At 42.3% G+C, this 24,104-nt stretch overlaps 1 protein-coding gene across 5 annotated transcripts in view; it reads right to left on the minus strand.

The window, feature by feature from the left end:
• Positions 1–24,104, minus strand: part of KIF13B (kinesin family member 13B) — a 206,194-nt gene that overhangs the window by 22,666 nt on the left and 159,424 nt on the right. For 3 of the 5 annotated variants that reach the window (XM_073335649.2, XM_073335647.2, XM_073335651.2), the window contains 7 exons: positions 22,800–22,976; positions 20,493–20,585; positions 18,259–18,411; positions 17,109–17,186; positions 16,351–16,404; positions 6,483–6,615; positions 5,243–5,376 (listed from right to left, as the gene is read on the minus strand). In XM_073335649.2, the coding sequence (XP_073191750.1) occupies positions 5,243–5,376; positions 6,483–6,615; positions 16,351–16,404; positions 17,109–17,186; positions 18,259–18,411; positions 20,493–20,585; positions 22,800–22,976 (822 nt within the window). The remainder of the gene's footprint in view (positions 1–5,242; positions 5,377–6,482; positions 6,616–16,350; positions 16,405–17,108; positions 17,187–18,258; positions 18,412–20,492; positions 20,586–22,799; positions 22,977–24,104) is intronic. The other 2 variants (XM_073335648.2, XM_073335650.2) reach the window with 2 other exon arrangements.

Raw genomic sequence — 24,104 nt, forward strand, 5'->3', positions numbered from 1 at the left:
AAAGATTCAACCCCCACCCTTCCCTCCTCCACACATGGAATTTAAAATAATTAATTCTCCCCATCAACAAGAAGAATGGAAAAAAACAAATTCTGCATGTGGCATCACTAACTTGTTTTAAGAACGAACAATGGAAAGTACAGAACGAGTCAAATAATCACAAATGGTTAAAGAATATAGCTGCTTTTTATTAACGAAATACTGGCAATTAATTTAAAGGCACCAGATTAGTCAGAGAGAATGTGTATTTTCTAACTTAAAAGTATATAAACAGCTTCATCAGCAGCCAATCTTTTAGGTATATAAACAGCTTCATCGGAAGCTGATCTGCTAGTTACACGAAGAATCCTATTATGCCAAATTAATTCAATCTAACTAATTAGAGAGCAGGAAGTTCTTTCAATTATTTTATGTGCTGTCTGAGAAACACACTTGAATACGAGAGCAGGTTTCATTAATTGCGGTTCATTATTCTCCAGATTAGTTACTAAACTTGCATCAGAAGGTCAAAGACAGCAATTTTGACAACTGCCACCAGCTTCACTGTAATGTCTTTGCATTTCTGGAACCCAGACAGCAATTGATTACAAACAAAAAATGGAACTGGAAGAGACCATCTTGCTAAGGAAACACATACAAAAACGTATCTTACTTTAAGGCAGATGCCTACTTAAGCAAAAGTATATGGAGGAAATAAGAATCTACTGTTGAAAATTTTTGATAATTTTCAGAACAAGTACTCAAAACCTTTGGTTTTTGCTGTAGATTAGTATTCGAGCTTTTCAAGTTATGGCTTCACCAAAAGAAAATATGTTTAAATTTGGGAACATACACTTGCCCACTCTCTGAGAACTGCTTAGTCATGGTGAAGGAGAGGTACTCACCTTGTGCAGTAGGTGGAGTTTGAGATGGGTGCTCCACTTCAAACAGGCTTATGCCCCATGCACCTTTGATCGGAGATTTTTGGTCGCAGTGGCTGTTTGGCCCGCACATGTGCACTACACACCCTGGTGTTCTGCACCAAGGACATATAGGGCTGTACGGGCAGACTGCCCTCAAAGAGTCATGTAGAGAAAACTCCAATGCCAAATGGAGGGACACTCATCTTGAAGAACTCCAATTATTGCACAGGGTGAGTAACCTCTCCTCCTTTGAGAAGTGCCCCCACTTCAACTGACTTCAGAGCAGTATCCTCAACAGGAGGAGGTAGCTTCGGAGTTGAGTCCAATACTGAAGAGAAGACTGCATTCCCAAAGACAGCATTTGGTCTGGAAGAATGAACCACTGTGTGGTACTTGGAAAATGTATGTACTGAAGACCAAATTGCAGCCTTGAAGATCTCAACAATGGGAACCATGTCAGAGAGGTAGAGAGAGACCTCATGGAATGGGCTAATACTCTAAGAAGAGATAAACAGGCATATGCATAGGAAGAAATAATACACCCAGAAATCCATCTGGCAAGTTTCTAGATGGAGACTGTGGACATTTGGACCTGTCAGCTATTGACACATCTTGGAGACTTTTTAAATGATCTGGTTCTGTTCAAATAAAAGGCCAACACCCCCTGATGCCTAGGGTATGGAAGGCAGCATCCTCCCTGCTCTGGTGTGGTTTCAGGAAGAAAACTGGGAGATGGATGACTTGATTGATATGAAATTCAAACAATACCTTAGGTAGAAGTTTAGGATGTGAATGTGATGAGACTACCTTTCAAGGACACTGTAAAGAGAGGATCCACTAATAAAGACCCCATTTCCCCAACTCTTCAAGCAGAAGTGATGGGCACCAAGAAAGCCATTTTCATGGATAGGTGAAGAAGAGAATAGATTTGAAAGGGGATTTCATAAGACATTTGAGTATGAAATTTAAATCCCATATAGGAGTGGGTTCTCTAACGTAAGGATAAAGGTTCCTCAATCCCATAATGAATTTTGTCATGGTGAATGAACAAACACTGTGAATCCCTCAATTGGGGAATGAAAGACTGAGAGCCACCAAGCGAACCCTGACAGAACTCATAGATAATTCTGACGAATTCCAGCAGATACTCAAAGGCTGCAGAAAGTGAAGAATGAACGGACAATAGATATCACTGATCACACCAGTGGTGAAATCTTTTCCATTTCTGCAAGTAAGTATGATGCATAGATCTTTTCCTACTATTTAATATCTGCTATACCTCTGCAGAACAGGAAATCTCTATTCCTGCGAACAATCCATTAACCAAGCCTGGAGGCGAAGAATTCCCAGGTTGGGACAGAGTCTACTGTTATCTTGGTGGGGAAGGTTGGAAATGGATGAAAGACTCATAGCTGGACAAACCAGAAAGAGTACCAGGGTTGTCTGGGTCATGTTCGAACTATTACTATGATCTTGGCTTTGTCTTGCTTGATCTTGTTTACCACTTTCAATCTCAGGGCCATTGGAAGAAATGCATACAGAAGGCCTCTCATCCACAAATGAGGAAAGCATCTCCCAGTGAGTGAGGGCCCAAACCCCCTTTCAAGCAAAATAGTTTGTGCTTCCTGTTCGTAGTTGTGGCAAAGAGATGCACTTTTGGAATGCCCCAACTCACAAAAATGTGATTGAGAATCTTGGAGTCCAACTCCGATTCATAGTCCTGGAAGAAGTGCCTGCTGAGGTCATTGGCCTACATGTTTTGTATGCCCAGGAAGTAGGCTGCTGAAATTAGGATGTGGTTGGCTATATACCAGTTCCATAGCCTCATTGCTTCAGCACAAAGAGAAGAGTATCTCATTTCCCCTGCCAGCTGATATAGAACATGCAGGCTACATTGTCATGATTTTTGTGGATCTGTTGCTGACTAATGGCAGGAAGTGGATACAGGCATTCCTTACTGCCTTCACCTCCAGGAGGTTGATATGTAACTGTGCCCTGAATGGTATGGATCCCTAAATGCCCTTCCCAACCTGCCAGAGTCACATCTGTCATTATGGTGATGGTTGGGAAGACTTGGATGAATGGAACACCTGCACAAACATTGTGTAGGTCTTTCCACAAGTTGGGAGAGTCTCATACCTGATAAGGGACTGACACCAGCTTGTTCAGGTTGTGTTTGTCCAGCGTATAAACCATCCTGAGCCAACCCTGGAAACACCAACGCATAACGTGGCATATTGTGTCACAAAGGTACATGCTGTCACTTGTCCAAGTAATTGAAAACTATTTCTTGTTAATGTCTGTGGACTGATGTGTATTTTTGAGATAAGGCCTTCCACTACTTCCTTTCATAATCTATTAGACTCTATTATCTAATAGATCTTACTTTTCAATTAGTATCAACAAAAATTTCTAAAGTTTCCCGTTGCTTAATTTCATCCCTCTTCTTCTAGTTATATCCCCCTGAACTCTAAGCAATCAGTCTCCCTCTTCATTATTTGCATTCAAATGCTTGTAGACGTGTCACATTTCTACCTGTTATTTTTCCTTTCGTGAAGCCAAACCAATTTAGATATTTTACTCTTCCCTCGTAAATCAATCCCTCCAGCCTTCTAGTCATTTTTGTTGCTCTTCTCTAATTCCCTCCAATTTGTTGATTGCTTTCTGATAATTGGGTATTTATACGGCACCTAAAGGGCACCCTGCTCATGGCGCGCAATATTCAAGGTGCACTCTGTACCAGAAGGAAGCCCATCAATTCCCTCTTAAGTGATGAAATTCCTTTGCAAGTGCCACCGGAATTTCACATTGGCTTTTTTTTTTTTTTTGGCAGCAATATTTTCTAGTTGGCCATTTGCTACCATCGCTGGCATGACACCATTTCCATTATCTTCCTTGCCATTGGAGGTCAGAGAGTTTTGTCCTGCCACTGTACCTCAAGGTGCACCAGCTGGTATTTTTCTAGGTTCAGTATCATTTCTTCCCTGGCCACATCTTTTTTATTGTGTTTTAGTCTTCAGTGGAATGTGCATCACCTCCCACTTCAGTAACATCTGCAGGAGTTGGCAAATTTACCATACGCCTCTGCCAGATTAAAAAGGGCTTAAAGCTGAACAATTGACACTGACCCCTGTAGCACCTCCTGCTCAATACATTGTCATTTATCACTAATACCCTTTGTTTACATTCCTTCGGCCTGCATTTAACCCATGAGTCCATGTTTATATCAGGCCCATTATAAATGAAGTGCAAGTAAGATCATGTGAAGTTACAATATCATTTATGTTTTAAAAAACAAGTCACACTCCAACAGTTGATATTTATCTTTTGGTGCCATACAGGAGGAAGCTAGCTCTATAGCTCTGCTTCAATTACTGCTTTTTCTTCTATGTATTGCTGTTCCCAATGGGGATTAGGAAGCTCAGTTCATTTACTGACAGAGCAATGAAGAATATATGTATGTTTCTTATGGACAGTAGGTGACCTGAGTTTGTAATGCAGCTGACTTGTTACATTAAGAAAACTAAAAGTATTAAGCTTGTATTAATTTTATCATTTCATTTCATTATATTGATCCAATAGTCTTGGAAAACCTTGGGTTGCTTTCCAATATAACCAAATGTTAGAAACTCTGTACATTGCTATTTATGCATTAGCCAATTTATTTATTTTTAATAGTCAGAAATAATATTCTCTCACATTCATGTCCCTGTGCTGTGCCCATCACTGGGGTATCTGAGCACTTCTATTATGCTATAAATGTCTCTCTAAAATAAAGGATAGTGTTTTCTGATATTTAACTATGCATTCATTGCTACCTGGAGCACAAGGGCTGAATCTGGAACAGGTGGAGACTTACACAGCATATGAAAAAGATGAGGTGCTTCTCTGGCATGCGGAATAGACGGGGATAGAAATAAAAACTACTGCTCCAAGTGCATTGCGCGAGTCAGAGGGAAAAGGTGCTAAAGGGTGGGTGATGGGAAACGAAATCAGGAATTAAAAATAGAATTACATTTTCCACTTGGCAATATACAAACAACACTAAGTGCACTTCATAAATTTTACTATTGTTGCTGCAAGTGGTATTACCATAAATCACATTAGTAGCACACTTGGCACTTTTAAAAAGCCAAGTGGGCTGAGAGTACCAATAAGTTAAAACAGCTCTCCACTATCTCTGGATAGAGTGGAGGGGAAATGTATCATATAAGCTTTTACTATGACTAAAAGCTTGGTTTGCCTACAGCAACATACAAAACAGCTTTCTGCCAGCAAGTCATTATAACAGTGCTCACCAATATTGTTGTGTGTGGGTGCGTATATATATATTTCTTTACCTGCTGGGCAAGAGGAGAGGTCTGCCTGCTCTTTTTCTCATCTCTAGCAGGAAAGAGAGACTTAAGCAGCTTTGGCATCTGAGGCACGAAGGATTTTACTGGATTCAGGTAGGAGGCAGCCAGGCTACTGAGTCCTGTCAACAAAGTTTTTTTAAAAAAGTGTAATCAACAGCTGTGATTCTTTCACAATAGAAAACCTATGAACCTTCTAATGTTGTAATCAGCACTAGGGAGGGAGTTGACTAGAGGTCAGAGCAACAAAGGACTAGTAGTCAGGACTCCTGTTCCTATTCCCAGCTCTTCCACTGAATTAATGTGTGATCTTGGGCAAGAGACAAACTCTCTGAGGCTCAGTTTGCCCTTCTGTCAAACAGGGATAAGAGCTCCCGCTCTCACATAGGATGCCAAGGCTTAAGATACACACATGGATTCGGAAACACTAAATGCTTTAAGAGTTGCAGTAGTAGAATTTTAAAATCCAGAAACAAGCAACACAGATGATAAAATATTACTATACAACTGCAAAACTTTAAAAAGGTAAACTTGATTACTAAATCACACCCTAGAAATAGCTACATGGATTAGAAGTAAGTAATTTTGACTGCATTGGTACATAAGCAGGGTCATAGAGCTCTCCCAGCTCATACCTGTTCCTTTACTCTACTGTTGTCACTCTGTTCTCATCCCCCTTGAGAAAAACACTAGTTATAACTAGTACATAAAACAGACTTTATCACTGCACTCTTCCGTTATACATTGAGCTCTATATGCAAAATATCCACCCCGATCTGCTCTTTGTTATTTTCTAATACGTTGGTAGCTTTGCAGCCTTTGCAAATTTTACTTGCAACATATGGTGTATTATTATGTTTCTGAATTTCTTTGTCTGTTATTTAAGAATTTCAGCTTCTGGAGGCAAGGACTGTGTCTTCACAAACAGTGGGCACCATTAAACACTCATCATACCAGCCAGGGTTTGCAGAGCTGTGGTTTCCTCATATCAAAGTAAAGAAAGACAACGGGTAGAGCAGATACTCAGGACAGTGAATGTTAAGTTCTTACTGATGCTTAATGCATGTTTGCACAGTACAGAGCACAACAGTAGAACTCAATAAGCATTCTTTTTTTTTTCTCTTTTTTTAAATTCTAACTGTATATCCAGGGGACTACCTCCACCCCCTTTTCTCCTGAAGTTCCAAATAGAATATTTCACTTTAAACTTTTACCATAGCCAATTTACCTTTGGGAAAGCTGTTACCTGGATCATTAGAATGGGTTTGCTGAGTAGAGCCTGACAAAGATGTACGAGACGGGGTCATCCCACCAGAATGTGTTGAAATTTTGGATATATCTTGCTGGCTCTCCCATCGACCCTAGAAGAAAAGTAAGTTTATATTTTCAAAAGTTTTGTGGAGATTCTGCTAATACTTATACAGCATGCCAGCATATACAATGCTTTGCAGTACGTAGAATGTGCAAAATTAAGGACAGAACCCATGCCCCAAAATGTTTTCAGTTGAATTGAATGCTCAATCCCACAAGGTGCTGGGCATCATCAGCTCCCATTGACACTGGCAGACTCCTTTGTCCGCTTACAACCACTGAGTACTAATTGCAAGAATCACTGAGTTAAATTCTATAATTATGCATGGTCTGACTAGATGATCATACTGGCACCTTCTAACCCAAAAATCAAGGAAGACTTCGTGGCCTTCTAAAGTAGAATTCAAGATTGAAGTTTGCATGAAAGGGAGGGAGAGCAGAATATAATGAGAACAGATGGATGTGGACAGCCTTGCTCTTTGGGCTGAAGGAAAGCTAGTGTATAGGTTCAAGTAGTATGAAAGGAGATAAGATCAGGAAGAAACGAAGATGACTTTGCTTGTTGTGTTCTATACACTTGGAAGGAAGAGAGATGGAAGAAAAAGAAACTGGATTATGGCAGATACCCAGCAGTCAAGGAGAGAAGTAATTAGAGAATGGGCTAGTGTTTTAGCATTGCAGATAGGGATGAAATGTGGAGATATTAAGTGGTGGGATCTAGAGAGGGCCTGCACTAAAGGAAGGAAGAAGTTGAAGAGGAAAAATTACTTGCTGTACAGTAAGTGTTCTTAGAGAAGTTTTGTTCACTTGGATCCCATTTAGGCTTGCATGCACCCTATGTGCACTTTGGCCTGCAGCATCCGTTGATATGATGTCTGCACACCACAGACTTTTGTACCCCCCCACCCCCGGGCATAAAAGGTGGAGCAGGCCCAACTGCTTCCGTTCCTTTGCGAATACAGAACCCCAAAGCTAAAAGACTCCACAGTAGTGGGAAGGGAGGACAGGTTGTGGAATCCACGTGAATACAACATCTCAAACATCCATGGTTACCATAAGTGACCATTCTTTTTTCAAGTTTTTGTCCACACAAATCCCACCCTAGGTGATTAGCTAGGGTTTATCACCCTAAGGAGGTTGGAGCTTGGAGTCTACTTAAATAAAGATTTCAGGACCGCTTTACCAAACTGGACACCAGATCCAGTAGCTGTAACTAACAAGTAGTGCTGAACAATAATATGTACTGAGTCTCTAATTGGCAGCCCTGCAAATTTCTGAAACAGAAATATTCCTCAAGTATGCCAGTGAGGTTGCTTGGGCCCTAGCAGATCATGATTTAATGTGAGATGGTGGAGCTAATTTAGGAGATTTTAGTTCAGGCATAATAGCTAGGTCTCTAGAAGTTGTAAATACAGACAGTACTGAAAAAGGCGGTTCTGAAGAAAGGGGTACTGTAGAGATCAGGGCCTGTGAGGGTCTCATCTCTCACACCAGTGAGAACATCATCAGTGCAAATGGTAATGAGGTAGCTGGTACCAATATAGAAAGGTCGGTGACGGAGCTCAATTGCCATGGTGCCAGTGCTGAAGAGCATGCGTCAGGCAGTAGAACTGATCCAGGTTGTAGGTCAGGCTTTGAAAAAGGAACTGTGCTTTGATGGTACCAGGAAAAGTGATTGATGCTACGTTTGGGTCTTAGGATAGTGCTCCTTTCTGCCAGTCAGCAGGAGCAACTGACTGATCCCCGGAGGTCTGTACTGATCATTTGCTACCTCTAGACAAAGTCTGAGGCCTTTTGGTAGCTATGGAGACTTAGGTACCATGGATAGCTTATCAGAGCACTGGCCAAATGCAGTTTATGAATTGCTGAATCATCTTTCAACTCATGATTCTCTGAGTCAAAAGTGCCCTTCATTGATCGCTCCAATAGAAATAATTTCAGCCAAGTGACTCGGGCTTTCTGGATCCATTTGGAGAAAGTTCTACAGATGGAGCACTTGTCAGGAATGGGGTCTTCTCCAAGGCAAAAGAGGCCTTGAGAATGCCCCTCATACAGGGGCATTGCTGCCTCATAGGAAGGGCAGGACTTAAAGCCTGGAAACCGTGCCACAGCTATAAGGTCGATGCTTCAGTACTGAGGAGTCTCAGATTTTCTAAAACCCTAGTGTTAGGATATAGATATTCAGGCCTGTCTGCAAAGGCCTGTACTTTAAGAATTCAGGTGTATTCTTATCACTTGGCTAGTTAGAGGTATAAAAGAAAGAATCAAAATCACTGTCTGCCAGTGAAAGGTCCTTCTCTTACTGTGACAGTCTGAGGCCCTGAGCTTAGGCTAAGGCCTTTGACTAAGCAACAGAGGCAGCCATAAGCTGGGAAGCGACCGGTCACATCCTCACATTCCAAACTAGTCACATTGAAAGAAGGTGCTATTGGGCTGCTAGGAATACACTCCTGTCCTGATAATGCCTATCACCTCCAGAGAAAGGGAAGTGCCTAGAAGATGTAAAAGGAAACTTAGTTTGATAGCATCCTGTCTGGCAAGAACTCACTTATCAATACTGGGATGTGAAGTCCTCACTTCTGTATTGTTTTGTCATTATAGTTCCCACTTTGCTATTGTTTGTCTGTATAATCTCTATAATTAATTTTGCTGGGTGTAAACTAATTAAAGTGGTGGGATATAATTGGTTACATAATCATGTTACAATAGGTTAGGATTGGTTAGTTACATTTCAGGAAAATGATTGGTTAAGGTATAGCTAAGCAGAACTCAAGTTTTACTATATAGTCTGCAGTCAATCAGGAAGTGAGTGGGTGGGTGGGTGGGTGTGAAGGGGGAAATGGGAACAGGGAATGGGGGTGGGGAAACTGGAATCATGTTTTGCTAAAGGGGGAAATGGGAACAGGGAATGGGAGTGGGGAAATTAGAATCATGTTTGGCTAAGGGCAGGAATGGGAACAGGGACACAGGTGTAAGGCTCCGTGGTGTCAGAGTTGGGAAGGGGGACACTAAGGAAGGAAACTGGAATCATGCTTGCTGGAAGTTCACCCCAATAAACATTGAATTGTTTGCACCTTTGGACTTTGGGTATTGTTGCTCTCTGTTCATGCGAGAAGGACCAGGGAAGTAAGTGGGTGAAGGAATAAGCCCCCTAACAACTATTTCTACTATTTTGCCAACGGGCTAAATAAAGTGAAATGTTAAGAACTAAACTGCTTCTAACTAACAGAAAAGTGCTAAAGGGTAGCAGGTGGACACAAGTTCTGTTTTACTGCCATAGGCGATAAGAAGAAACTGAGAGGCATTTGGGCCCATTCCATCCTTTATGCCCACAGGATCATGGGGAGGCACATGCTCCTAGAATGGCATCCATGTGTACAAGTATTTGAAGAACAGTAGTTCTCAGCATTGAGCACATGGAAAAAGAGAGAGGAAAGATCCTCCCAGTTTTGGACAACAGGCAAGATTCATCAGGATGACTAAGACCCATCGACTTTGAGATGCCAGCAGGCCATCCAAGAGGAGATATTGCAGTGGCAATTGGAGCTACTCTAACGGTCATAGAGTGAAGAGGTGTACTGCCAACAGAACAGATCACTATAGAGTGGATAACAGAACCCAAGGGACCAAATAATATTCCCCAAAGAGTACAGAGGTAAGAGGAGGGGGGAAAGAATGGTCAACTGTCAATGGAAGGGAAAAGACCTATGCAATATGAATATAAACTTGTTCAGTGACCAAGAGCTATTTAGAGATTTGTACCATGGACAGAAAAAATGCAAGAATGTGTTATATATAAACTTGATGCAGTTCCCAAGTTTCACGTATGTTTATTAGATATGGCTCTCGCTTGTTTTGTACATTTACTGACTGAAACGTCTAAATTTATAACTAATGCCAATTGGTTAGACTCAGGGCCATGAAACTTTAGGTTCCACCAAGAAGGGTGGCAGGGGAAGGGAAAAGTGCTTATAAGTCCTTTGTCTGAAGGAGCTGTAGTTCCATGTACACAGTATATGGTCACTGCCAAATGACTGAACACCAAAGTCAATGGACTTAATTTAGCAAATCAAAAATAGCCACTGGAAAAGCACATGTTCCCTGCCATGTTTTGATACAAGGTTGTTTCTAAAATGTCTCACTGATTTCTGGAATGTTTTCCCAGTGCTTTCTTTCTTTTCTGCTGGTCCTTGACAATCTAGCACTCTATCCTCCAGGAAGAATTTTAAGAAGCTGATTTGGAGTCAGCCCCAAGGTGCACAGGAGTCTTACAGCAAATATTATGGGTTATTTCCTAAAAGTGTTCTCTAGGTTTCACCAACCTCAACTATTTTTTCCCAGTTGGCAGGCTGTTAAAATGCTGCCACTAAACCACAGGAATGAAAGCCTTCGTGTCTCATCTATCCAAGCCCAGTCACTGTTCTTAAATATTGCCTTGGCCCCATTCCTATCCCTGTCTGCTGTAATAAATAGGAGAGTGCACTAATTTGCACTGATCTACTTTGATACAACTTAGAGAAATATCACTAGTGCCAATTGGGGTTTAAGCTCAAGTGGCCCTGCCTTCCCACATGGCTTTGAGATACAACATGGGCTGCAGCTCCCCATAGATTTCAAAGGGAGACAGACATGACCAGGATAGAATGGATATCATTAACAACATATTTTAGGGCCTACTTGTAAAGAATGTCATCACTGTGTGGTTGTAGTCAGAGGAATGACTGTAAATGGATCAGACTCCATATTTAGCCCCTCTCATTGACTCTGTATCCAATTTGCTCAATTTACAATTTCCAAAAAATCCCACAGTTAACAGCCAGTGCAAGTGACGTGGGATCTAAAAATCCTGCTGTATCTTATATTACCAGTGAAAGATTCTAAATCGTAACTCATCTGGCACTTGTAATGATATAATAGAATTCCTCTCTCCCCCCAAAAACCATATCAGCTCTGTAGTAAAAAATTGGCTTGTCCTCTCTAAAGCAAGCAGATATAACTCAAAGACAGAGATAGGACCAAATGCAGCTCAGTTACCAGAGTATAAAGCTGGAGTAACTATTGTCTTTTGAGTTAGGACAGTAATGTCTCCCTCCTCCCTGTCCCAACTGGATGGTTTAATTCTACAATGCAGCGTTAAAAAAAAATTAAAGCCCACAAGTGAGTCCTCATAATGATTTTAAATAAAGGTCTCTGTCAAAGGGGTGATGGTGGGTTAACTCTTCAGAAGCTGCCCATTGTAAAAACCTGTACATGCCTGCGACGTCGATATGCACAGCTCATTTTGAATGGATTTCTAAAAAGCGCCACTACACACACACTCCTGGCAAAGGATTTTCCCCATCTCTTACTCTGAAGTGCTGCCACCCACCTATGTGCAAAGAAATGAAGAGCCAACTCTTGCTGTAAGACCATTCTGGCTCCTGGTTAGAATATTTCCAGAGGGACTGTTTTGGTGGCTGCAAGAGAATCTCCTACCATTTCTAGGGTGTAACGCCCCATCTAGGGTGACCAGGTGTCTGGTATTTGACTGGAACACCCGGTCGAAAAGGGATCCTGGAGGCTCCGGTCAGCATAGCCAACTGGGCTGTTAAAGGTCCGGTCGGCGGTGCTCAGGCAGGCTAGTCCCTGCCTGTCCTGGCTCCACGCTGCACCCTGGAAGCGGCCAGCAGGTCCGGCTCCTTGGTGGGAGGGCCATGGGGCTCCATGCGCTGCCCCCGCCACAAGCACCGGCTTTGCACTCCCATTGGCTGGGAGCTGAGGGGGTGGTGCCTGCAGCAGGCCAGAGCAGCACGCAGAGCCTCTTGCCCACCCATCTTTTCTAGCATCTGATCTGCTGGCTGCTTCTGGGGCATGCACAACACAGTGTCAGGACAGGCAGGCAGCCTGCCTTAGCCCATCCCCCTACCCCCGCTGACCAGGAGCTGCCCCAGGTAAGCCCGTGCCCCAACCCCGAGCCCCAACCGCCTGCCCTTAGACCCCTCCTGCACCCCAACCCCCCGCCCCAGCCCTGAGCCCCCCCCACTGCATCCCAAAGCCCTCATCCCTGGGCCCAGCCCAGAGCCCACCACCCCAGCCCAGAGCCCTCATACACCCTCGCACCCAAACCCCTGCCCCAGCCCTGAGCACCTCCCCACAAGCTGAATCCCCCTTCTTCACCTCAAACCCCTCATCCCTAACCCCAGCCCAGAGCCTGCAAACCCCAGCCCAGAGCCCTCACCCCGTCCTGCACCCCAAGCCCCTGCCCCAGCCCAGTGAAGGTGAGTGAGGGTTGGGGAGAGCGAGCCACCTGGACACTAACAATGACAGACTATTCCATGGAAACCTTACAGAATCACAGAGGTTAGATGTAGAAAAGACCTGTGACGTCTTCTAATTCACTGCCCAGCTGCCAATCCAGGACTGTAACACATTTGCTTGTTTCATGTCCATCTAGTTAGTTTTAACTAGTAAGAGGAGGCCTGTGGATCACTTCAACATGCCACAAGTTACACATTTCTACAGAACTATGGAACAGCTGCACCTGAACAGCTGGAGCTTTGTGACAATGTAAGAAAAAAAGATGTGTCCGATAGCTAAGTTGCCTCTCAGTTACAACAGTTTCAGGTTGGTACAACACCGTTGTTTTCGATGGAGTTACTCATTGGCTTCAGTGTAGCATGAAACATAGATGAACATGATTTGTTGGGGAAGAGTCAAGATGGCTTTTGTAAAGGGAAATCATGCCTCCCCAATCTATCGGAATTCTTTGAGTGGGTCAACAAACATGTGGGAAAGGGTGAGTCAGCGGATATACCGCACTTGGACTTTTCAGAAGGACTTTGACAAAGTCCCTCACCAAAAACTCTTAAGCAAAGTAAGCAGTCATGGGATAAGATAGAAAATCCTCTCACAGATCAGTAAGTGGTTAAAAGACAGGAAACAAAAGGTAGGAATAAAAGGTTACAAAGGAGAGAGATAAATGGCGGGGTCCCCCAAAGATCTGTCCTGGGACTTGTGCTGTTCAACATATTCATAAATGAGCTGGAAAAAGGGGTAAACAGTGAGGTGGCAAAATTTGCAGACAATACACAATTACTCAAGATAGTTAAGTCCAAAACAGACAGCAAACAGTTACTGTACAAAGAGAACTCTCAAAACTGGGTGACTAGACAACAAAATGGCCCATGAAAATAATATTGATAAATGCAAAGTAAAGCACACTGGAAAACATAATCCTAACTACACATACAAAATTAGGGGATCTAAATTAGCTGTTACCACTGAAGAAAGATCTTGGAGTCATGGTTTGCTCAATGTAAAGTAGCAGTCAAACAGGATGTTAGGAACCATTAGGAAAGGGATACATAATAAGACAATAAATATCCTAATGCCACTATATAAATTCATGGAATGCCCACACCATGAATTCTGCACATTTGTGATGGGTTCGGTCACAGAAACCCCCTAGGGACTGCCACCTGATGTACTGAGACTACCTCTGAGCCAGTCTTCCCTGCCAGCGTGGGACTCCAGTACCCTGTCTTGTTGAGCCAGACATGCCGGTCTGCTCCAACACAGACCCAGAGTCTGAACCATGTGCCCCCAAAGCTGTAGACTTAACTGAAAACAGCTTAAGAAGTGTTCCTGTCTCTAGCACCCAGACACCCAGTTCCCAATGGGATGCAAACATCAAATGAATCCGTTTTACTCTGTATAAAGCTTATACAGGGTAAACTCATAAATTGTCCGCCCTCTATACACTGATAGAGAGATATGCACAGCTGTTTGCTCCCACAGGTATTAATACTGCCACCTAGGTTAATTAATAAGCAAAAAGTGATTTTTATTAAGTATAAAAAGTAGGATTTAAGTGGTTCCAAGTAATAACAGACAGAACAATAAGTTACCAAGCAAAATAAAACTAAAACACGCAAGTCTAAGCCTAATACATTAGAAACTGATTACAGATAAAATCTCACCCTCAGCTATGTTCCAATACATTTCTTTTACAGACTGCACTCCTTCCTAGTCTGGGCCCAATCTTTTCCCCTAGTACAGTCTTTGTTTCAGCTCAGATGGTAGCTAGGGGATTTTTCATGACTGCCCACTTTGTTCTTCCACCCCCTTATCTAGCTTTGGCACAAGGCAGGAATCTTTTGTCTCTCTGGGTTTTCCATTTAGAAGGAGGGATGGGAAAGCACCAGGTTTAAGATGGATTCCAGTATTAGGTGACATGGTCACATATCCTGGGAGACCCCAAGCCTTCATTTTTCCTGGCCTGACTCACAGGAAGGCTTGCAAGTAAACAGATCTATTTACAACCAATTGTCCTAGTTGATAGGAGCCATCAAGATTCCAAACCACCATTAATGGCCCACACTTTGCATAATTACAACAGGACCTCAGAGTTATATTTCATATTTCTAGTTTCAGATACAAGAATGATAAATTTATACAAATTGGATGACCACACTCAGTGGATTATAAGCTTTGTAATGGTACCTTACAAGAGATCTTTTGCATGAAGCATATTCCAGTTACATTATATTCACACTTATTAGCATATTTTCATAAAATCATATGGAGTGCAATGTCAACAGTTACGGTCACCCCATTTCAAAAGAGATATATTAGAATTGGAAAAGGTACAGAGAAGGTCAACAAAAATGATTAAGGATATGGAACAGCTTCTGTATGAGGAGAGATTAAAAAGACTGGGAATTTTCAGCTTGGAAAAGAGATGACTAAGGCAGGGATATGATAGAGGTCTATAAAATCATGAATGGTATGGAGAGCGTTATTTATTACTTCTCATAACACAAGAACTAGGGGTCACCCAATGAAATTAATAGGTGGCAGGTTTAAAAGAAACAAAAGGCATAACACACAGTTAAACTGTGGAATTTGTTGCCAGGAGATGCTGTGAAGGCCAAAACTAGGTTCAAAAAAGAAGTAGATAAATTCATGGAGAACAGGTCCATCAATGGCTATTAGCTAAGATGGTCAGAGATGCAACCCCATGCTCTGGGAGTGGATGACAGGGGATGGATCACTCGATAATTGTCATGTTCAGTTCATTCCCTCTGAAGTACTGGGCATTTGGCACTAGAGAGACCAGGATGGCCGTTCTTATGTAAATGAGGCACAATGGCTGTATTTTCAAAGCAGAAATATTTTAAAGCAAAGGCATTTAAAGTAAGAACAATATAGTAACTATAGTGGGATAATAATTTTATCGCACTCATTAGGTGGACCTAATGCATTAGTTACATCTGCTGGGACCTTTGGACTCTGAAGCATGCCATGTGCAGTATCACTGAAAATTCAGATAATGAATTTTTCTCTCAATGCTTAAATGAAGTACAGTATTTTAATGAGAAACTGTGGGACATTTCTATGGATGTGGTTATAAGCAATTAATTACTTGCAGATGTTTTAGCATTTCCTACATGGAACAGAAATTTAACTATCTACATTAGACCATATATGAAAACTCAATTTCTTCATACCATTGCATTATGCATTAAAACTCCTTTCTCACTCCCTATTCTCCATATGAATACATATTTATGCACACACACAAACTGTGCAGGTCATAGGAAGGCCCTGTCGTCTATCTAGGCCTTGAGAAGTCTCTCAAAGTAATTATTTGATCTTTAAATCGAGATTACTTTTTAACCATGTCCTGATGATATTTTTTTTATGGTCAGTGATGGGGTTGATTCTGGGGCCACACACCACAAAAAGGAAGAAGAGATTCTCCCTGATCTCGTCTTCAAAGGCCACAAATTGCTTTAAACGTTTACCTTCTGACTGCCAAGGTTGTACAGGGGAGCTAAATCTTGACGGCTTCCAGATATCTGAAATGGTTGAAGTGAACACATACATTAGTTTCTGCAAAATGTTAAGTACCTCTTATAAATGTGTCTTGAAAATACATAAGAGCAGGAAAGATGGTCTTGCAGTTATAGCACAAAACTGAGTTTAGGGTGAAATGCTGTCCTCACCGAAGTTTATGGCAGAACTTCTACTGATTGGACCCTTAGGTTGTCTCTCTAGCTCTGCCACAGATTTCCTGTGTGATCTTGGTCAGGTCAAAATCTCTGCCCCAGTTCCTTCAGGTGTTAAACAGAAACTATAATTTCTACAGAAAATATGTATGAGGCTTAATTCATTAGTACTGGTATTTGTAATGTGCCTTGAGATCTTCAGACAAAGAGTTGAAAATATTAACTTGATAATTGGATGAAATACCTTCAGTGTTTCAAAAAAGAGTAGTGTGTACAGAAGTACATTTCACATGGCTCTTTTTACATGGCCTGAATAGGTGTGGGTGTTTAGAATGCTAGCCTATGTGATCAGGATATGGAAATTTGTGGGTTTTGTCTCTGCTCAGGAATTCACATGCTGGCTTACCTCCCCCACCACCAAGGAAGGGTGCAATTGGGGGATGAGACCAGAGGCAACTCATCGTTTTATTCTCCCACCTGGATAGCTTAGGGCCCTGTGTGTTGTACGGTCTGCCCTCCTCATGGAGCTATTGACGCAACTGTGGCACGCTTACCCGATTGACGTTGGGAGAGCTCAGACTCCTCCTGTTAAGTTTTCCTTTCCCCGTTAACTGCTCTTTCACCGCAACCTCCTGCAGACCAGTCAAGACATCAGGACAGAAACACTTTACAAGCATCTACACTGTGATCGAAGTGTGGTTTTGCATATACATGAAAATATTTCAATACAGCCCTAATGCACCATAGAAGAAAGGAGACTTCACAATTTAATCTTTAATGTCTCATATAGTATGCTGATAGTAGGAAGTCTACAGGGAGCGGGCAAGTTTGGTCCACTAGTAACTGTTTGCTCAGTGGTATGGCTAGAATTTTACATAATCTTTAGAAGGTCACTGAGCATCTATAGCCCTGCATCTATGAGAGGGCTATATCTGTAACAGATGTGAACAGTGAGACTCCTTTTCCTAGCTGAGCTCCTATTTTAATTCTTTAAAGTAATTATATTTGACAGAGAACTTCCTTTCAATACTTAAGAGTGCAGCACACTTTATTGTTAATTTATAGGGGGCAAGCACATGCTCAGATTTGTTTTGGATAACTTTCTCTCTCTTGCTTGCATAATTTATACCCAGAAATACAATTTTCCATAAATGTGTCCCTCTCCTGTGTTTTTCCTGGTAAACAGATCAAGTTACAATACTTACGATTAACCTAATCAGTGTCTCACTTATTGATAGAACAGGCTTGGTTACGCCAATGCATAGCATGTACAAGATGACACAAGTTGCTAATGACTTCAGAAAACTTGCTTTCTGAAACTCTGGGTTTAATTTTAAAGCCAACTCCACACACAACTATCTTTTTTGAAATACAATTCTGGCAGTGCACAGTGTGTTTCAAAACACACAGAGAAACCCAGAATGGACAGTGCCCTTGATATCAAGCCTTCAATCCTACCTGTACTGCATACAATTTCGAAGGAGTAACAAGTATGTGAAAGAGCTACCATCATGCACTTGCTTCCTTCTAAGTCTGTGTCAGGACACGCTGAAGAGCTGAGGCATATACTGAAGTGGCCCTCTTGTTTATTAAGCCATTGCATGCACTGATAAAAAGATTTCTATCACAACAGTGTTCTCAGTCAGTATATTTACTGATGTCAACTCTGGCATTGGAAAAAATAATAATAAAAAAAAAAGACACCTGGCGAAGACGATCCAGGGTGAGAATGTTCTCCACTGCCAGCACACTTCGCAGGTACTTTTCAATATAGGCTTCTGAGTCAGCTGAAGCTGTGTTTTCAACATTAGCTGCCATCCTTGCTAGTGCCTCCCGCTCCTCAGCTCCCTGAGCATCCTGGGAAGAAGGAAAGAAAGGCTGCCTTGTTTAAAGGAAATATTTCCAATTAAAAAAAACCCCCAAAAATACAGCCAGCCAACCAACCAAAAAACAACACGTCTTTCCTGTACAGACCATACGAAGGCTTTGAAAAAATGGATGATGTTGATTCAACATTGAATCTTCCCCTAAATTAGATAAGAAATTAATCTACTTCTACAGTACATGCAGGAATCCCTAACAAAGACTTTTTAGGAGCTCCTGCAGCATAGAAGCTAGATGGGTGCTTCTATTGTTTTTGATGAGTACAACCCTTCAGCTGTAAAGGCTGGTTATGGTTCTCTTTCCTTGTCAGCAGAGTTTCATGGGGAGATATCACCATCAAGCAATGTAAATACTATTCTTGGGGGTATTTTGCACCACTGTGCAAGTGCAGCATTAACGTCTCCCATAGATTCCCCACCCCCCCCTCAGAATAATTGATTCTGACGGGGACTCGAGGAGGTGAAGGGAAGCCACAAGAGGGGTCATGCTGCAGTTATACCTTTCGCTAGCCAGGGGCTAATGTGGCGTCAGAAGAGGGCAGCTGGCTCACATGCTGGAGCAGCCAGCCATGGAGAGGGAGGGGGCAGAGGCCAGGTGAGGAGGCATGGAATGGGGGAGGAACAGAGCAGGGCACCCAGAGCTGCTGGGGGAGGGGACGGGTCACACAGACTGGAGTCCAGAAGGGCTAGCTGGGGGGGAGGGGAATGGCAAACTGGGGCGGGGACACAGGAGCTAGTTGGGTGACAACACTGAGTGGGAGTGGGGGGTGCAGGGCCACATGGGGACAAGAGGATGGGGAGTGCACTGCCACATGGGGATGGGGCAGCCATGCCTGGCTGAGCGAGGGTGCAGGGCCACATGGGGATAGGAGAAAGTTGGGGTGCAGGGCCAAATGGGGACTGGGACAGATGTGCCTGATTAAATGGGAGAGGTTGAGGTCAGCCAGGGTCTGCATGGGAAAAGCTCCCCAACTCCCTAACAATCCCTCCCCCTCAAAAAACCTGTTGCATACTTCTCCCAGCCACAACTCACAACCCTCCAGGTTCACCCCCAGGCTCCCTCCCAGTAATTACTTCCCTCTCCCTTAGCTCCTCCATTACCCGTGACTCTCCCAAGCCTTTGCTCTGCTTCTGAGGGGTGCGGGAAATACGGTTCTATACTGTAGTTTAAATGAATTATTACTAAAAGTTCTGTACTAATATGCCTAGTAAGGAATCTATTTGTCAAAAACATTTCCTTAATCTTTTTTGTTTTCTGTACTGTTACAGACATGCTTGCTGACAGGTATTTTGAAATAAATTACCAAAATAATTGAAACTGGCATGATTATATTATGTTATTTTGACAAGTAAAATATGCAGAATTTTTATATATTATGCGCAGAATTCCCCCAGGAGTAAATTGTCTGTCTTCAGATATTTTATAGCACTAAAGCCAGCCACATTTGGGTCTTTGCCTGCTCCCTACAACATACTAAGCTACCATATGAAGGGAAATAAAACTAAGAAAGTTGACAAAACAGAGACTACAGCTTCAGACATGCTTTGGGTGGGAGGTGTGTCTGTCTCTCGCAGTGCTTTCTTGGAGGCTGTTACTGGGCATCTGTTTTGATCAAACAAAGGCAAGAGTGGAGGCAATGAAGGAAAGTATGATGAGGCTCAGTGCTCGAAGGGTTAAAGCAAGGCATTATTTATTAAGGGACAGCCTCCACTTGAAATTTAGATTCTATTTAAAAAAAAAATTAAAAGTAGTCCGGTACTAAACCTGCTCCCGAGTCCCAGGACAAGATTTCTTAAAATATTTCTCTTCCCCATTGCTGTATGAAAGACCCACTCAAATGACGAGGGAAAACTGACTAAACACGGTAGACAATGCAGATTGCTGCAAAATGCACAACGTGCAAAAAAAACAGTTTGTCTAATCTCTGTCTGTTCTAGGAATCTTAGTTATTACTTGTAGCAACAATAGGCAATGAATATTCAACCAGATGTGAGATTTCAAGAAGTTGGTGTCCCTTTGACAGTTTCAGGCATTTTCAATTCCTAGTTATTCACCTCTGGAATATTAGAGACTATCTCAAAGGTGACTCCACAGCCAGGAATGGAACTTCGGTGAGACATTCTTCTTAGGAAGCTCTGTGCAAAACCCTATAGAGGAAGAAGGAAAGGGGAAAAAATGGTTGTTTCAGTTAAAAAAAAAAAAAAAAAGGTGTTTTAAAATAACATTTTCAACAAAAGCAAATGTTTGTATATGGCAAACAACAGAACAGACAAAACAAGCAGGCAGCATTCAAAGGACTTTAGTCCAAATAAAGACAAAATCAGTTACTTCTGTCTTCATTACAGATGTAAAAAGGGGATTATCTTTCTACACAGCAAAGTGACCTCTTAACTAGAAAACAAAGGATTGACTGGTTTGAGATGATTATTTTTTCTTTTTTGGGGAGACCCCAGGGTGACTTTTCTTGAATATTGACAAGTAAAGACATTAAATTCTTGACCAAAGAGATCGTTATGAAGAATGATTTAAGAGGGCATTGTCATTGTTTATGCTGACTTGGCACCGCGCAGGGTTAAGAACTGGATTCTTGAATTAATGCAGAGATGAGTCATTGAAAGATGCTGCTGAGTCTGAACAGCCTGGAAAAGTTATCGCTGGGGATTAAAAAAACCTAGTGAGAAGGCTGAATTTTTGTGTTGTCAAATAGACTCAGCTTGCAGAGGAAATCGGCATTGATGGCGACTCAATACAATCTTTATGATAAATGGAGCCTGCAAATGATTTCTGTGAAATGGGTTCCCCCCAGTTTTAGATAATGGAAAATTTGCCTAACTGTTTCCTTTCTGGGAAAGGCTTCGCACCTTGTCAAATATTTAGTGCTGTGCCTCTCTTCCTCCAAATACTATCAGCAGCTCAGTTGTGTCCACAGGGCTCTGCCTGGAGCTTGGCCATACCCCTTCTGGCCTCGCTTCAGACTCTGCCTCCAGTAATGCCAACAGAGGAGCAGCTCAGCACCCCCACCTTATCGGATATGGACGCTGGCATAGAAAGCCAAATTTCGGGGCAGCATTGAGCAGAATTCTCCCTCCTCCCACCATCTTCATCAAGGAATGAAGATTTTCAGGGATCATTCCCTCAATGGGACCATTCATTGAGCTCCTGCCTCCCATTTATTCCTCCCCCCGCACCTTCCATCATGGCACAACAGGCCAAATGGAGAAAATAAAAGGTCAAGAGGGACTTTCGTTCTGAGAAGCCACAGACAGCAACGTGAGCCACAACTGCTGCTAGCATACCCCTAAATGTCTCAGACTGGAAGAGAGGTCAGTTTCTAGAAACAGATGCAGTCAATGTTACTGATGGGGAAAACATAATGCAGGTTTCACTTAGGATCCATAGGCAAATGAGACGAATTTCACTAATCTACAAAACACAAGCTCCTGGCCCATGAGGAAACACCTACTAAACTCTACCCAATGTTAAATGATTGGGATTAGAGAGACTATTCACCATATTAATACTAATGATGTTGAAACAAAAGTTCTCTCCAGTATTTAGCAGCATCATACAAAAGCCATGAGAAAAAAAAATCAAATAATCTTCCAAGACACTGAAATTATCACACAGACTACTAGCAACTTGAAGCACCTCGTTATTCCCACACAGGACAGAGCAAATCGGTGTTAAGTAAACACAAGGAATCAAAACAGCAGCTGGTTGTTGCTATTTCTGATGCTTCTTTATGACAGTGTACCAAAGTAAAGAGCTGAAGCTGCTGAGGATGGGTGAAACACAGTATCCCACCTTCTTGATTCTCCAAGTCTAGTCCCCAGCAGGACTTGTGAGGAAGTGGAACTGAAGATTAATGTATAAATTATTTTGGTATCTTCAAAGCTTCTACAAAATGGACCCAGATCACTTCAACATGTCAAACAAATGTATCCAGCCAAAGAAAAACTACATCAAGAGAAGAACTGGACACTTTTCTTTTTGTTCTGTAATGCTTCTGCCTAAGAGTTAGTTTAAAGACTCTTTTTAGAAGGCCACTGTTAATTTCATTTTTCTTCAAGGGACACTTGTCATGTCTCAGAATTACAAACACACAGCTCCCATAAAATATTTAAAAATACGCACCTCCATCTCAACCCGATGTTGGCAACCTATCAAATCCACCAAAACAAGGGGTACACCAGTGTTAAAATGCTGCAGTGAAGTGAAGCACAGACTAGGAGTCTGAGCACAGGACTGGGGACCAGGAATTACTGAACTCTGGTGTAGAGCAAGTCAAAAGCTCTTTGCCTCAGGTCTCTCATCACTTTGACAGGGAGTCAAAACTCACTGGAGGGTTTTAAAAGATGTACCTGTCTCCCGTAGACATTAACACAGACACGTTTGCGTAGCACTAGCTGCATTTCTGCAGGATGGCTGAGCTGGACAGTCACTCTCACAATAAGGAAAACTCTTTCATCTGTTGCTGATCCTTTACTGAGCTGAATGCAGTTATGGACTGTGGAATCCCAGGAGGCTTCTACTTTCACCTGCAAAGGAAAGAAAGCATCTCCTCTAATACATAAATTTTAACTCAAAAAATTTCTAGTTCACCTAGAAGTGGAAAAAACCAAATGTCTGTTTTAATAAGAGGTCATTTTACAATCAATATAGTCTCCCAACAAAGATATTTGAGTTTAAAAATGGAGGTTACTTACCTGTAAGTGGAAATTCTTTGGGATCTGTGATCCCTAGCTGTATTCCACATGTAGATGAGCATGCACATCATGCACTTGAGTCCATAAATTCTAACAAGCAGTGTCCGTTGACCCAGGGCATAAGAGGCAGTGTGGGCTGACACCTGTCCAGTTCTTCTTACTGTGAATCCAGCAGGATCCGAAGAAAAGGGGACTGAGGGGTGGTAGGATGGAGGGGAATATAGATATGGACCACACATCTCAAAGAACATCCAGTTACAGGTAAATGACCTCCACTTCTTTGAGTGCTGGTCCCTATGCTTGCTCCACACCTGGATGACTGACTAGCAGCATTCAGACTGAGGAGGGTGCGAGGATGCTAGCAGCAAAGATGCTTAAATTACTGCAGTTCCCACTGTTGCATCTGCTTGAACTAGCGTACAAAATGTTTTGTATGTGTGTGAATGGAACTCCAGGTAGCCATTCTACATATGTCCAGTATCGGTACTTCCTGCAGGGATGCTGTAGCAGCAACTTGTGCTCTCATGGATTGTGCCCTTACCCCATCAGGTGGAGGGATGTGTGTTAATTGGTAGAACTTGATTCCCCCAGAAATCCACTTACATTCTCTGAGAGGATAGAGCTTGTCCTTGCAACCTTTCTGCTATGATGAGAAATAGCCTTGGTGATCTTCTGATAGGTCTGGTCCTTTTCAGGTAGAATGTCAAGGCATGTCTGACTTTGAGGGAATGAAAGCGGCTCTCTTCAGCAGAGGCATGGAGTTTCAGGAAAAAAACAGATACATGGATAGTCTGGTTGACATGGAATTCAGAAATAACTGGGGAGGAATTTAGGATGGGGGTGAAAGGAGACCTTTTTCCTTGTGAGAAACAGTATAGGGTGGGTCTGCCATAAGGATTCCCATCTTGCGCAATCTTTTGAGTGAGGAAACAGCAACTAAAAATCCCACTTTCAGGGACA

The sequence above is a fragment of the Lepidochelys kempii genome, chromosome 3 (genome assembly GCF_965140285.1).
Source record: "Lepidochelys kempii isolate rLepKem1 chromosome 3, rLepKem1.hap1, whole genome shotgun sequence".
NCBI lineage: Eukaryota > Metazoa > Chordata > Testudines > Cheloniidae > Lepidochelys > Lepidochelys kempii.